At 43.8% G+C, this 14806-nt stretch overlaps 1 protein-coding gene across 2 annotated transcripts in view; it reads left to right on the forward strand.

Moving 5' to 3' along the window:
- The window catches only part of slc22a31 (solute carrier family 22 member 31), a 17717-nt gene continuing 2911 nt past the window's right edge, over window positions 1-14806 (forward strand). The window contains exons 1-8 of one of the 2 annotated variants that reach the window (XM_021586020.2): window positions 1-948; window positions 3491-3594; window positions 3717-3871; window positions 7195-7363; window positions 7542-7651; window positions 13715-13823; window positions 14002-14216; window positions 14547-14658. In XM_021586020.2, coding sequence (XP_021441695.2) covers window positions 559-948; window positions 3491-3594; window positions 3717-3871; window positions 7195-7363; window positions 7542-7651; window positions 13715-13823; window positions 14002-14216; window positions 14547-14658 — 1364 coding nt within the window. In that variant the 5' untranslated portion in view covers window positions 1-558. Of the gene's footprint in view, window positions 949-3490; window positions 3595-3716; window positions 3872-7194; window positions 7364-7541; window positions 7688-13714; window positions 13824-14001; window positions 14217-14546; window positions 14659-14806 lie in introns of both variants that reach the window. The other variant, XM_021586019.2, reaches the window with a different exon arrangement.

The following is a 14806-nucleotide window of genomic DNA, read 5'->3' on the forward strand; positions in this document are numbered from 1 at the left end:
TTGCTTTGCCAGCAGGGGGATGCCTGGAAAAGTGTATGTTTTTGGCTGATATTTAGATCTATGATCATGAGGGGTTTAGACTTTTGAGAAGAACGTCAAGACCTGTGGATATATAACAGGCCTATTTTTGCCATGCAATATGACCAGTAGATGACACAAGTATTTATAGAAGGCTACGTATGAAGAGGTAACCATTGACAGTGACACGTCCACTCCAAAATACAATTCCAGTAGACCTCTATTCACCTCCCCTGGTACCTGACTCCTCGAGCAGTGTTTGGTGACCATGTTAAGTGAATGAAACCGTAAAAATAGACTTGACAACTTGATCCCTTCTGCCATCCTCTGAATGAAGTTAATAAATATGGCGATCTGTCAGTGCGAAGTCGGCCTAGGCTACATTGCGTACGAGCAGATGGACTTCCCACCAATGACATTTGGGTTACTCACCGACCTGCCCACTTGACTGGAGTTATGCTTCCTCATCTAGCCTGTCCTGCGGTGTGTGTGGATGTCCCGCACCACTGACTAACAGCGGTTTCGGCACGGTCTCTAACAATGGACTTTGAAACGAAGATTTATACCAGAATCGGTGGATATGGACGATATAACAGAATTGTTTCCATATTCAGCTGGTTTCCGAACTTTGCTGTGACGCTGAACCTTTTTTGCGACGTTTTTTACACTCTGATTCCCGGGTCGTACCACTGTAAACCCGACCCGACTCTTTTACCTTCAGATTTTCTTTTCAGTAATTATTCCAGACAAGGGTATCTCAATTTTACCATACCGTGGGTGAATGGCTCTGGACTGAGTCACTGTGAACTTTATAAGTACCCTAGAAACGTCTCCAACTTCATAGACAGCATTCCAAAGGAGATAGTGCCATGTACGAGAGGATGGGAGTACGACCAAGCTGCGGCGCTTCAGAGCAACTACGTGACAGTGGTAAACAAATATATACTTGGATTTGATGGTTTGTGGTTGTTTTTGGAGAGTTTGTGCCTGCTTAGCAATCATTCATGTGCAAGTGATGTTTTTGTGACGACGCATTTACCTTAACTAATTTGGTTTACAAGTAGCCTTTTTTCAGGCTAATGTGTGAATATCTTTGCCAAGCCCTGTCGAATGTTCTTCATCCATTCAACGTAGCCTACTCAGAGTAGATTTGGGTTTAGCCTATAACTTCGGACTTTGTAACATGTGTGTTAATTGATATTGTCCCAGACAGACTGCTGGGGCTAAAGTTGGTCATCAATAGGTAACATCAATAGATGACATGGGATGCCCTGTTTGGCCTACTCATTGCTCAAATCTGTCGTTGGTAAACATGCTTTGGAGTTTAACTCTGGGATACATGTTGTTTTGGTTAAATCCAGAATAAGATTACCAGAGAAACAGTGCTGATATGAATTTTTTTTATCAGATCACATTAGTCTGTTTATATAATAATTACATTACGGGACTGCTGTGCAGAGCCATGCAATATGGGTGTTTATGTGATGAAAGCAGCACAACAGGAAATGCAGGGACAGCAGTGTTCCTCCACCCTGATGGAGTTCCTGGGAAGATATGTCCTCAACAGAGCACATGAGAGGGGTCACTCTTAGGATGAGCGTTCATCTTTCTGTACTGACCTGTAGCCATCTCATAAACAAGGAACACTCGAGCTCAACTGAATTTATTTGGCTATAAGGGAACCCTTTTTCATATTTCTTACTACCAGGCTTATATTCTTTATTTCAGACCACAATCAATGCCTCTCTAAAGTTGTCCTGTTTTGCTTCTAGGGAAAAGCTAACTAAATGTTGACTTATTGCACTTGGACTAATCTCACCAGCACATTATAATATCAAAAAAGGGGCAGGCCCATCCCACTGTGCAAATACATAAAAGGGATCTTGGTAAACAAAAGTATCAGCAGTTACGGAAATGTTTAGACACAAGGCAAATACTGGTGTGTGTGTGTGAGAGAGACAGTGTGTGCGGGCTGGACAGGAAATCAACAAGGGAGGCAGTGGCCCTGATGTGAAGTATTTACTCTCACATGTTTCCCTGGCGATAGGAAGCAACCAGTCCTGACCCCCCACTCCTGGCTTCCCTTCTCCGTGATGTCACAGGACATTTGTTCCTGTTCCTACGGGGGTATAAACATCAAACAGCAGGAATGGAGGTCCTTCTGGCCCTGATTTAAGGGGTTGGATGATAGGTACAGATCAAGAGATGACGCAAGGGAGGGAAAGAGAGCAAATGAAGAGATGGGGGAGGAAAGAAAGCATTCGAGTAGGGTGAGGAATGGTGGAAGGCACTGGAAACCAAAGTGCAGTGGCTCTAATGTGATAAACCTATCTGCAGTCACTCTTATTCAATCAGGAGATGATATCTATCGCACAGCTGAATTCCTCCTCCTTCACACAAGGCGCTCCGTTGCCCTCAAGTGTGTGTGTGTGCCACTGGACTATAATTCTTACTTATGTAATAATAAGGGAGAAAGGAGCTACAGTTTCACACACTTTCCAGGCATGTTTATTAACTGTCCTTAAATAGGGTATGCTCAATCTGCCCCCGGAATTTTTCTACCTTGGAAATAAAATCCTGGACGAAGAAATAGGCCACCTATTATGTCATTATTTCAGTGGCTCCATTGACTTGGCTCTTGAACTCCATTCCTAACTATGTGGCAAAAGGGTCATTCTGTGTCATTTCAGGAAGCCATGACACCCGCCATCTCAGATTGTTCTGACATCGTTTCTGTAGTTAGAAACAGATAAGATTAGCCTTCCTGAAACATTATTTTGTTGAAACAACATTTGATCTCTGAGAAATGAAGCTAATTGATTGCACCCAAGTAGTTACTACAGTAAATGAATACAATACATTTACAATTGCCAATTTAGGTTAAATCAATTAGCTTAATCCTTCAGAGATCAAATAATGTTTAAGGAATGCTACTCTTTTTTTTTTTTGTATTTGGTACTTTTTACCCCTTTTTCTCCCAAATGTTGTGATATCCAATTGATAGTTTGTCTTGTCCAATCGCGGCAACTCCCGTACAGGCTCGGGAGAGGCGAAGGTCGAGAGCCATGTGTCCTTCGAAACACAACCCCGCCAAGCCGCATTGCTTCTTGACACACTGCTTGCTCCTTGTGGCGCCCGGCCGCCACAAGGAGTCGCTAGAGCATGATGGGACAAGGACATCCCAGCCGGCCAAACCCTCCCCTAACCCGGGACGACGCTAGGCCAATTATGCACCGCCTCAGGGGTCTCCCGGTTGTTGCCGGCTGCAACACAGCCCGGGATCGAACCCGGATCTGTAGTGATGCGATGCAGTCCCTTAGACCGCTGTGCCACTCGGGAGGCCACAATCTTATATTTTTCCAACTACAGAAACGATTTCAGAACAATCTTGAGATGGTGGGTGTCAAGCCTCTTTCTTGTTCTTTTTGAGGTGGAATGACTCACCATCTCGCTCTGTCTCTCTGCTCCACAGTGGAACCTAGTGTGTAGGGACTACTGGAAGATTCCTCTGCAGCACATCTGCTTCATGACAGGGTGGATTGTGGGATATGTCCTCCTGGGCACCGTGTGTGACTGGTAACACCCCCCCCACCCCCTACAATTGTATTAATTTCACCACTGGTATTAGGCTGTTATGAATGTTTAATATGTGTGCATGGGAAGCTATGTATCTCTAACTGTCTTTTCTCTATGTTCAGGTTGGGTCGTCGACAGGGCTTCCTGCTGTCTGTGTCTCTGTCCGGTCTGTTAGGAGTAGCTGTGTGTCTGTCCAACAGCTCTGTAGTGTTTCTGCTGCTACGCCTGTCTCAGGGCGCCATGTTGGCTGGGGTCTTCCTCTCCTCTTACCTCGCCAGTAAGTACACTTGACTTAACCTACTAATACCGCTCACTCCTGAGTACACACTTAATGAGGCAGTTTAGGGTTGGGCAGGATCCTCGTTTTCATAACGTCATACCGTCCTTCTCTTATCCCGGGATTAACGGTATTACCGGTTTAGTACCCCAAAAAATGCAAAAAAAATCCCATTAGGCGTCTATTACCAGAATGCTAACTAAATTAGTCAAAGTAATAGCAGACGGTACGAGAACGAAGAGGAGAAAAACATGCAAGGAAATCAAGATGGCAGGGGCAGCAGTACAGAACTAATCCAAAGGGCTTTGACTTCTCAAACACGGAAGAAAGCTAACAATATATGATGCCCCGTCCGTCTAGCATTCGGCTTCTTCACCCGCGGGATGGTCTGAGACAAGCCACCCGGACAACTGAAGAATCTCTGCAACTGTCAGAAACCGTCTCAAGGAAGCTCTTCTGCGTGCTCTTCGTCATCACCAGGGTCTTCCTTCACCTGACTGCAGTTAGCCGTCGTAACCGACTTCAGTGGGCAAATGCTCATCTATGATGGCCACTGGCACGCTGGAGAAGTGTGCTCTTCGCAGATGAATCTCGGTTTCAACTATACCGGACAGATGGCGTTGCGTAGGTAAGCGGTTTGCTATTGTCAACGTTGTGAATAGAGTGCCCCATGGTGGGGTTATGGTATGGGCGGGCATAAGCTACAGACAACAAACTATTGCATTTTATCGATGGCAATTTGAATGCACAGAGGTACCGTGGACGATATCCTGAGGCCCATTGTCGTGCCATTCATCCGCCGCCATCACCTCCTGTTTCAGCATGATAATGGACGGCTCCATGTCACTAGGATCTGTTCACAATGCCTGGAAGCTGAAAATGTCCCAGTTCTTCCATGTCCTGCATGCTCACCAGACATCTCCCATTGAGCATGTTTGGGATGCCCTGGATCAACATGTGCAACAGCTTGTTCCAGTTCCCACCAATATCCAGCAACTTCACAGGGACAACATTCCACAGGCCACAATAGACAGCCTGATCAACTATGCAAAGGAGATGTGTCACGTTGCTTGAGGCAAATAGTGGTCACACCAGATACTGACTGTTTTTCTGATCCACGCCCCTACTTTTATTTTTTTGGGGGGTACTGTGTCTGTGACAAACAAATCCTTATCTGTATTCCCAGTCATGTGAAATTCATAGATTAGCGCCTAATTTGTATTTTTTTTATTGACTAATTTCCTTATGAACTGTAACTCAGTTAAATCTTTGAAATTACATGTTGCGTTTTATGTTTTTGTTCAGAGTATTTTGCTAAATTAGTACCTTAACTGCTCACCCATCAACATTTACCAAGCAGGCACTGCAGACTGAAATTGATTAGCTTCATTGTGTCAATATTGTATGGAAATCAATGGAACTGGGACAATTCACTGCCACTACATGTCATTTGCACTCTTCTAAAAGTAGGGCAAAGCTACTTGTAATTTTTCCAAAGTTACGGGAATCTTCAGTCATTTTGATAATTGATTGCCATATATTTTCTATCATAGCTCTGGTAATTTATACTTGGATAACTGTATTTAAAATGTTAAAAAAATCAAACTTTTCATTTGTGTCCATATTCTCCATGACTTTCTAGCAGATACTCTATATGGTTGAAGAGAAAATAGCCTTAATTAATGAAAAAAGCATCTAATCAACAATGGCATTATTTTCAATGAACTCTTCCAACTATGGAACGTTATTCACAACTGTCACCAGTTTCACGTCAAAACATCGAGAACAAATACATATTGACATGGTATTCCCCCATACTTCCCATAGCAATGTGGTCTCATAGAGTAGACTTAACATAGTAAATGTAAATCCGAGACACTCATATGATATGTTACGTTTGGTATGGTTACTTAAGGCAAACGAAAGCAGGGTGGATGCGTGGCCATATAATGTGAACGCCAAAAGTCGAGCAACCCAAAGGGTGTGTGTTTTGATTCTCATCACAGAATTTAGAATTTTAGCAAATTTTTTACTTTCTACTTTTTAAGCTACTTTGCAACTACTTAGCATGACTTTAACCTAACTCTTAACCCCTAACCCAGCAAACGTTAGCCACCTAGCTAACATTAGCCACAACAAATTGGAATCTGTAACATATCATAAATTCAGCAAATTCGTAACGTATCGAATGAAATGGATGAGGGACAACCACAAATGAATACATACAAAACGTAACATGTCATACTATTTGGACTGTCCCGGATTTATGTTTATGTTACTTCCTGGTTGCCCGTAGCCCTCTATTGCTTAGAAGTTCCTTGGTTTATACCCCATGATCCCACACCAACCCCTAGCCTCTGGGTTACTCACTTGGGGGCTTCCCTCTGTTGCCAACACACATCAAGGATCAATGAAGGGAAAAGTCATAGAGGGAAGTTAAACGGATAGGGGAAGGTGACAGGTTAGGGATTAACTGTGTGTCGGGGCTGTGGTCGGATACCCGGGTCACCGGGTGCCATCTTGTGGCACTGCTGTACATGTTAGGGTTCAAAGGACACTGGTTGGAATCACACCCTTGAACCAAGCTGAGCATTACTCATTCACTCACTCCCTCCTTCCCCCCTTTACACCCCTCTCCCTCTCTGAGATAGCTTGAGTGTGAGGTAACACAAGGCTCTGTGGCCTAGGATATTTAGGCCACCCCTGGACCAAGAGACGCCTCCTCCCCGATGTTGTTCCATTGTTAGGGGGGGGTCTGGGTTTTCTTGCTGTAACCTTCCTGTGATTGTGAGGTGATTGTGTGAACTCGTGTGTTTGTATGTGGACAAATCTTTGCTAAGTGAAAGCAGTCAAGGAGTGCTCAATGTGTTTTTAAGACCTTTCTGTGTATGGGAGTAATGGTGCTAGATACAGCCTGAGAGGGAGGCCCACCGCAGTCTGTCTTTAATATACCCACATACATATTTGCTCTTCGATCATTCCTCTAAGGTCACTGGTAAATTGAGTCCAGACTTTTGGTTTTATGCTGAATTCTGGAGGACTGCTTCTCAGTGATCTACTACCAGAAAGTTCTTAAAAGGGGGAGTGGGGGAAAAATAGCAGGACAGAACATACTGGAAGGAAATTAGTATATTTTTTTTCCTTTGTTTTCTCTGAGGGGTTTTGAAGGAGGAGAACTAGGGCGTTGGAGTTTAGGTCAAGGTAGAGTGGATTTCACAAACGGTCACAAATAGTCTTCTGGTCATTCAGGCTACTAGTTCCAGTTGCATTTTCCTTCTCTCTATCCTTTATCTCCGTTCTTCATCTCCCTTTGTGTTCTCCAGGACTGGAGCTGTGTGATCCTCCCCATCGTCTCATGGTTGAAATGGTCAGCGGTTTCTTTGCCATCGCGGCAGAGCTCTTGTTGCCAGGGCTGGCGGTGCTGTGTCGTGATTGGCCAGTTCTTCAAGCAGTGGCTACCTTGCCACTGCTCCTGCTGCTCTCCTATTGGTGGTGAGTCTGTCATAAGCATTCTTTTGTGGATACACAGTATAGTCTATATAGAGGGATGTGTGTTATAATTATAATTCATTTTCATATATTTTTGTGGAAGGACAGAGTAGAGAAAGCGTCATGGATGGAGAAAGAGAGAGGTGTGTTTTCTATTCCTGTTTTCTCGTATCCACCTCAGCTGTCCATCAGTGTTTCCCGAGTCTCCACGCTGGCTTCTGGCCACAGGTCAGATCCACCAGGCTAAGAGGTGTCTCCAGAGCTTCTCCATCAGGAACAGAGTGTGTCTCGGTGAGGACATCTACCCTGCGGAGAACCTGCTCTCAGGTATCATCATCCCCCACCCTATCCTGGCCCTTGTAGCTAGTCTGTGTCAATGAATAATGTCTGCTGCCTGCTAACTGGTTGCGGCGAAATCCTGGACGGAGCCTTTACCGTGCGCTGCCACTTTAAGAGCGCATCAGCAGCCAGGAAGGAGGAAATGAAGATGACTCTATACATATATGTATATACACACACATTTATACACGCACAAATACATGTGTGTGTGTATATATATATATATAGGTGTGGGTGTATATATACACTGCTCAAAAAAATAAAGGGAACACTTAAACAACACAATGTAACTCCAAGTCAATCACACTTCTGTGAAATCAAACTGTCCACTTAAGAAGCGACACTGATTGACAATACATTTCACATGCTATTGTACAAATGGAATAGACAACAGGTGGAAATTATAGGCAATTAGCAAGACACCCCCAATAAAGGAATGGTTCTGCAGGTGGTGACCACAGACCACTTCTCAGTTCCTATGCTTCCTGGCTGATGTTTTGGTCACTTTTGAATGCTGGCGGTGCTTTCACTCTGGTAGCATGAGACGGAGTCTACAACCCACACAAGTGGCTCAGGTAGTGCAGCTCATCCAGGATGGCACATCAATGCGAGCTGTGGCAAGAAGGTTTGCTGTGTCTGTCAGCGTAGTGTCCAGAGCATGGAGGCGCTACCAGGAGACAGGCCAGTACATCAGGAGACGTGGAGGAGGCTGTAGGAGGGCAACAACCCAGCAGCAGGACTGCTACCTCCACCTTTGTGCAAGGAGAAGCAGGAGGAGCACTGCCAGAGCCCTGCAAAATGACCTCCAGCAGGCCACAAATGTGCATGTGTCTGCTCAAACGGTCAGAAACAGACTCCATGAGGGTGGTATGAGGGCCCGACGTCCACAGGTGACAGGGTCTGGAGACGCCGTGGAGAACGTTCTGCTGCCTGCAACATCCTCCAGCATGACTGGTTTGGCGGTGGGTCAGTCATGGTGTGGGGTGGCATTTCTTTGGGGGGCCGCACAGCCCTCCATGTGCTCGCCAGAGGTAGCCTGACTGCCATTAGGTACCGGGATGAGATCCTCAGACCCCTTGTGAGACCATATACTGGTGCGGTTGGCCCTGGGTTCCTCCTAATGCAAGACAATGCTAGACCTCATGTGGCTGGAGTGTGTCAGCAGTTCCTGCAAGAGGAAGGCATTGATGCTATGGACTGGCCCGCCGTTCCCCAGACCTGAATCCAATTGAGCACATCTGGGACATCATGTCTCGCTCCATCCACCAACGCCACGTTGCACCACAGACTGTCCAGGAGTTGGCGGATGCTTTAGTCCAGGTCTGGCAGGAGATCCCTCAGGAGACCATCCGCCACCTCATCAGGAGCATGCCCAGGCGTTGTAGGTTGTTGTCATACAGGCACGTGGAGGCCACACACACTACTGAGCCTCATTTTGACTTGTTTTAAGGACATTACATCAAAGTTGGATCAGCCTGTAGTGTGGTTTTCCACTTTAATTTTGAGTGTGACTCCAAATCCAGACCTCCATAGGTTGATAAATTTGATTTCCATTGATCATTTTTGTGTGATTTTGTTGTCAGCACATTCAACTATGTAAAGAAAAAAGTATTTAATAAGAATATTTCATTCATTCAGATCTAGGATGTGTTATTTTAGTGTTCCCATTTTTTTGAGCAGTGTATATACACATATGTATATATATGTATGTGTGTGTATATATATATATGTATGTATGTATGTACATGTATTTGTGTGTATACATGTGTGTATGTATGTATGTATGTATGTACAGTGCCTTGCGAAAGTATTCGGCACCCTTGAACTTTGCAACCTTTTGCCACATTTCAGGCTTCAAACATAAAGATATAAAACTGTATTTTGTGAAGAATCAACAACAAGTGGGACACAATCATGAAGTGGAATGACATTTATTGGATATTTCAAACTTTTTTAACAAATCAAAAACTGAAAAATTGGGCGTGCAAAATTATTCAGACCCTTTACTTTCAGTGCAGCAAACTCTCTCCAGAAGTTCAGTGAGGATCTCTGAATGATCCAATGTTGACCTAAATGACTAATGATGATAAATACAATCCACCTGTGTGTAATCAAGTCTCCGTATAAATGCACCTGCACTGTGATAGTCTCAGAGGTCCGTTAAAAGCGCAGAGAGCATCATGAAGAACAAGGAACACACCAGGCAGGTCCGAGATACTGCTGTGAAGAAGTTTAAAGCCGGATTTGGATACAAAGAGATTTCCCAAGCTTTAAACATCCCAAGGAGCACTGTGCAAGCGATAATATTGAAATGGAAGGAGAATCAGACCACTGCAAATCTACCAAGACCTGGCCGTCCCTCTAAACTTTCAGCTCATGCAAGGAGAAGACTGATCAGAGATGCAGCCAAGAGGCCCATGATCACTCTGGATGAACTGCAGAGATCTACAGCTGAGGTGGGAGACTCTGTCCATAGGACAACAATCAGTCGTATATAGCACAAATCTGGCCTTTATGGAAGAGTGGCAAGAAGAAAGCCATTTCTTAAAGATATCCATAAAAAGTGTTGTTTAAAGTTTGCCACAAGCCACCTGGGAGACACACCAAACATGTGGAAGAAGGTGCTCTGGTCAGATGAAACCAAAATTGAACTTTTTTTTTAAATGTTTGGCGTAAAAGCAACAGGGCTGTGAACACACCATCCCCACTGTCAAACATGGTGGTGGCAGCATCATGGTTTGGGCCTGCTTTTCTTCAGCAGGGTCAGGGAAGATGGTTAAAATTGATGGGAAGATGGATGGAGCCAAATACAGGACCATTCTGGAAGAACCTGATGGAGTCTGCAAAAGACCTGAGACTGGGACGGAGATTTGTCTTCCAACAAGACAATGATCCAAAACATAAAGCAAAATCTACAATGGAATGGTTCAAAAATAAACATATCCAGGTGTTAGAATGGCCAAGTCAAAGTCCAGACCTGAATCCAATCGAGAATCTGTGGAAAGAACTGAAAACTGCTGTTCACAAATGCTCTCCATCCAACCTCACTGAGCTCGAGCTGTTTTGCAAGGAGGAATGGGAAAAAATGTCAGTCTCTCGATGTGCAAAACTGATAGAGACATACCCCAAGCGACTTACAGCTGTAATCGCAGCAAAAGGTGGCGCTACAAAGTATCAACTTAAGGGGGCTGAATAATTTTGCACGCCCAATTTTTCAGTTTTTGATTTGTTAAAAAAGTTTGAAATATCCAATAAATGTCGTTCCACTTCATGATTGTGTCTCACTTGTTGTTGATTCTTCACAAAAAAATACAGTTTTATATCTTTATGTTTGATGCCTGAAATGTGGCAAAAGGTCGCAAAGTTCAAGGGGACCGAATACTTTCGCAAGGCACTGTATATACACACATGTATGTGTGTGTGTGTGTATGTGTGTGTGTGTATATATATATATATATATATATATATATACACACACACACACACACACACACACACACACACATAGATAGATATATATATATATATATATATATATATATATATATATATATATATATATATATATATATATATATACACACACACAGATACCGATTATCGGTGGACCAAAAAAGCCGATACCGATTAATCGGGCAATTTTTTTAATTTATTTGTAATAATGACAATTACAACAATACTGAATGGACACTTATTTTAAATTAATATAATACATCAATAAAATTAATTTAGCCTCAAGTAAATAATGAAACAATTTGGTTTAAATAATGGTTTAAATAATGTAAAAACAAAGTGTTGGAGAAGAAAGTAAAAGCTTTCTTACATAGCACATATTGCACTAACATTTCAGTTCCTTGCTCAGAACATGAGAACATATGAAAGCTGGTGGTTCCTTTTAACATGAGTCTTCAATATTCCCAGGTAAGAAGTTTTAGGTTGTAGTTATTATAGGACTATTTCCCTCTATACCATTTTTATTTCATTAACCTTTGACTATTGGATGTTCTTATAGGCACTTTAGTATTACCAGTGTAACACTATATGTTCCTTCCCTCTCCTCGCTCCTCCCTGGGCTCGAACCAGCAACACAACGATAACAGCCACCATCGAAGCAGTGTTACCCATGCAGAGCAAGGGGAACAACTACTAGAATGCTCAGAGCGAGTTATGTTTGAAACGCTATTAGCGTGCGCTAACTAGCTAGCCATTTCACTTCGGTTACACCAGCCTCATCTCGGGAGTTGATAGGCTTGAAGTCATAAACAGAGCAATGCTTGACGCACAACGAAGAGCTGCTGGCAAAACGCACGAAAGTGCTGTTTGAATGAATGTTTACGCGCCTGCTTCTGCCTACCACCGCTCAGTCAGATACTTAGATACTTGAATGCTCAGTCAGATTATATGCAACGCGGGACACGCTAGATAATATCTAGTAATATCATCAACCATGTGTAGTTAACTAGTGATTATCATTGATTGTTTTTTATAAGATAAGTTTATTGCTAGCTAGCAACTTACCTTGGCTTACTGCATTTGCGTAACAGGCAGTCTCCTTGTGGAGTGCAACGAGAGAGAGGCAGGTCGTTATTACGTTGGACTAGTTAACTGTAAGGTTGCAAGATTGAATCCCCCGAGCTGACAAGGTGAAAATCTGTCGTTCTGCCCCTGAACAAGGCAGTTAACCCACCATTCCTAGGCCGTCATTGAAAATAAGAATGTGTTCTTAACTGACTTGCCTAGTTAAATAAATGTATAAAAAATATATAAACAAATCGGCACCCAAAAATACCGATTTCCGATTGTTATGAAAACTTGAATTCGGCCCTAATTAATCGGCCATTCCGATTAATCGGTCGACCTCTAATATACACACGTGTGTGTTTTATGTGTATAAATATATATAGTAGGGGTACTTTCTCTATCCGACCTGTTTCCTTTCGGCAGGGTTAATACCTGCCTGCCGACCTAACAAAAAAATCTTCATCCTTACCTCTCTAACAATAAAGCTACAAGGTTAACTAATGCTTTGGGTAAAACATCCAAATGACCAGGTTTCCCCATATTTTATGTTATTGGTTTTCACTCATCCACAATCAGCACAGCAACACATAACAAACAACCCATCCAGTCTCCTCACAGCATTCCCTCATATCCAATATTAGTGAACTTTGTTTGAGTTACACATGGCATAGGTTGTTTCTATGGTTCCTGTTTACCTGTACAACTAAGCTCTCTCACAGCTCCACCTTTCACAGGCAGTCAGCCACTTCATGAGTGAGCACACCCAACGCATGAGCTCTGCTGTGGCAGCCACCATAAGAGCTCTGCTGTGGCAGCCACCATAAGAGCTCTGCTGTGGCAGCCACCATAAGAGCTCTGCTGTGGCAGCCACCATAAGAGCTCTGCTGTGGCAGCCACCATAAGAGCTCTGCTGTGGCAGCCACCATAAGAGCTCTGCTGTGGCAGCCACCATAAGAGCTCTGCTGTGGCAGCCACCATAAGAGCTCTGCTGTGGCAGCCACCATAAGAGCTCTGCTGTGGCAGCCACCATAAGAGCTCTGCTGTGGCAGCCACCATAAGAGCTCTTTGTTGCAATGCGACTGTAGTGTACTAAATCGCAAACTGGAATTACCTTAGTCCAAATCAAGAACCATTACGTTTATGTTTTGGGAATTTATCAGACGCTCTTATTAAGAGCGACTTACAGGAGCAGTCAGGGTTAAGTGCCTTGCTCAAATGGCACACTGACAGATTTTTCACCTTGTCGGCTATGGGATTCGAACCAGAGACCTTTTGGTTACTGGCCCAATGCTCTTATTCTCTAGGCCGATTGAATGTTTCCATTTAGTGTGACTTAATAGTAGGCACTGGTTCTGAGGAGAGAGATTCCCTATGGAATGTGGGTTATATGTTTGTACCAAGTGAACAGTGTTTGGGTCAAGTGCCCTTTGGCTTTGGTATTGGCAGTGTGAATACAGGATCATATCTCTCCTTCTCTCCTTTTCTTCTCGGTAGAGATCGATGCGGAGTGCCCAGATGATACTCAGCCTTTCTACCACTCAGTCCTGGAGTTGCATTCCACCCGAGTGATCTGGAGGAACTGCCTCATCCTTAGCTTTACTATGTGAGTTAGTATCTAACATAGCAAGTATGACCTTCTATATGACTCCCTCCACTGAGCAATACAGCCACGAGGAATGTTAATGTTAGCATTTACCGCAGCTGCTTTTAACAGTACTGTTTGGACAGGGTAAGTTTCATGTTTTGGGCCAAGGACCTAACCTTTCCTAACTCTCCTCCAGGTTCATAGGCACAGGCATCCAATACTGTTTCATCAGGAACCTCCACAGCTACTCCCATAACTTCTTCTTTAGTTACTTCCTGCGTGTGCTGACTGGAGCTCTGGGATGTATCTTCCTCTGCCTGTCCGTCAACCGCTTTGGTCGCCGTGGTATCCTGCTTCTGTCTGCCATTATCACCGGCCTGTCCTCGCTGCTGCTGCTGGCCCTCACACAGTGTAAGTTTAACCTGCGTTATAGCTGTGCTATGATGATACTGTGTTGCTATACTATTTCTATACACACATTTTATTTTAAATGCCTCTAAACCGGGGCCTCTAAAAGGCCTCTGAACTGGGTCTCATACCGTCTTCTCTCCCCTGTACATGGTTAATTAGTAACACTCTTCTCCTCATACAGTAGCCATAGGTTTGCCATGATGACCCCATTCATAAGGATGTCTCTGTTATGATTCCGATTGGCCATTAGATTTATTCAGGTGATTTCAGGTCCAAGTGCCTGTTTCCTAGTTTGCTTAGTTTTTATTGAGTCGACGTGTCCTTCTCTAGATCTGCGTGGTGTGCTGGTGTTGTTGCTCTCTGTGCTGGGGCTCCTCTTCTCCCAGGCCTTGGCCATGCTCAGTGTATTCTTCGCCAGTGAGGTCATGCCCACCGTAATCCGGTATGTATTATCTGTCTACTGTCCTGAACACACTAAAGTGTCATTAGTTTGTCTGTGGGTGGGGTGTTTGTTTTTCCATGTATGTGGACACCTGTCTGTCTGAGGGAGGCATATGAAATGTGGGTATTGTGTCCGCACCAAATGCTGG

Source organism: Oncorhynchus mykiss, chromosome 26, assembly GCF_013265735.2.
Source record: "Oncorhynchus mykiss isolate Arlee chromosome 26, USDA_OmykA_1.1, whole genome shotgun sequence".
NCBI classification, from domain to species: Eukaryota; Metazoa; Chordata; class Actinopteri; order Salmoniformes; family Salmonidae; genus Oncorhynchus; species Oncorhynchus mykiss.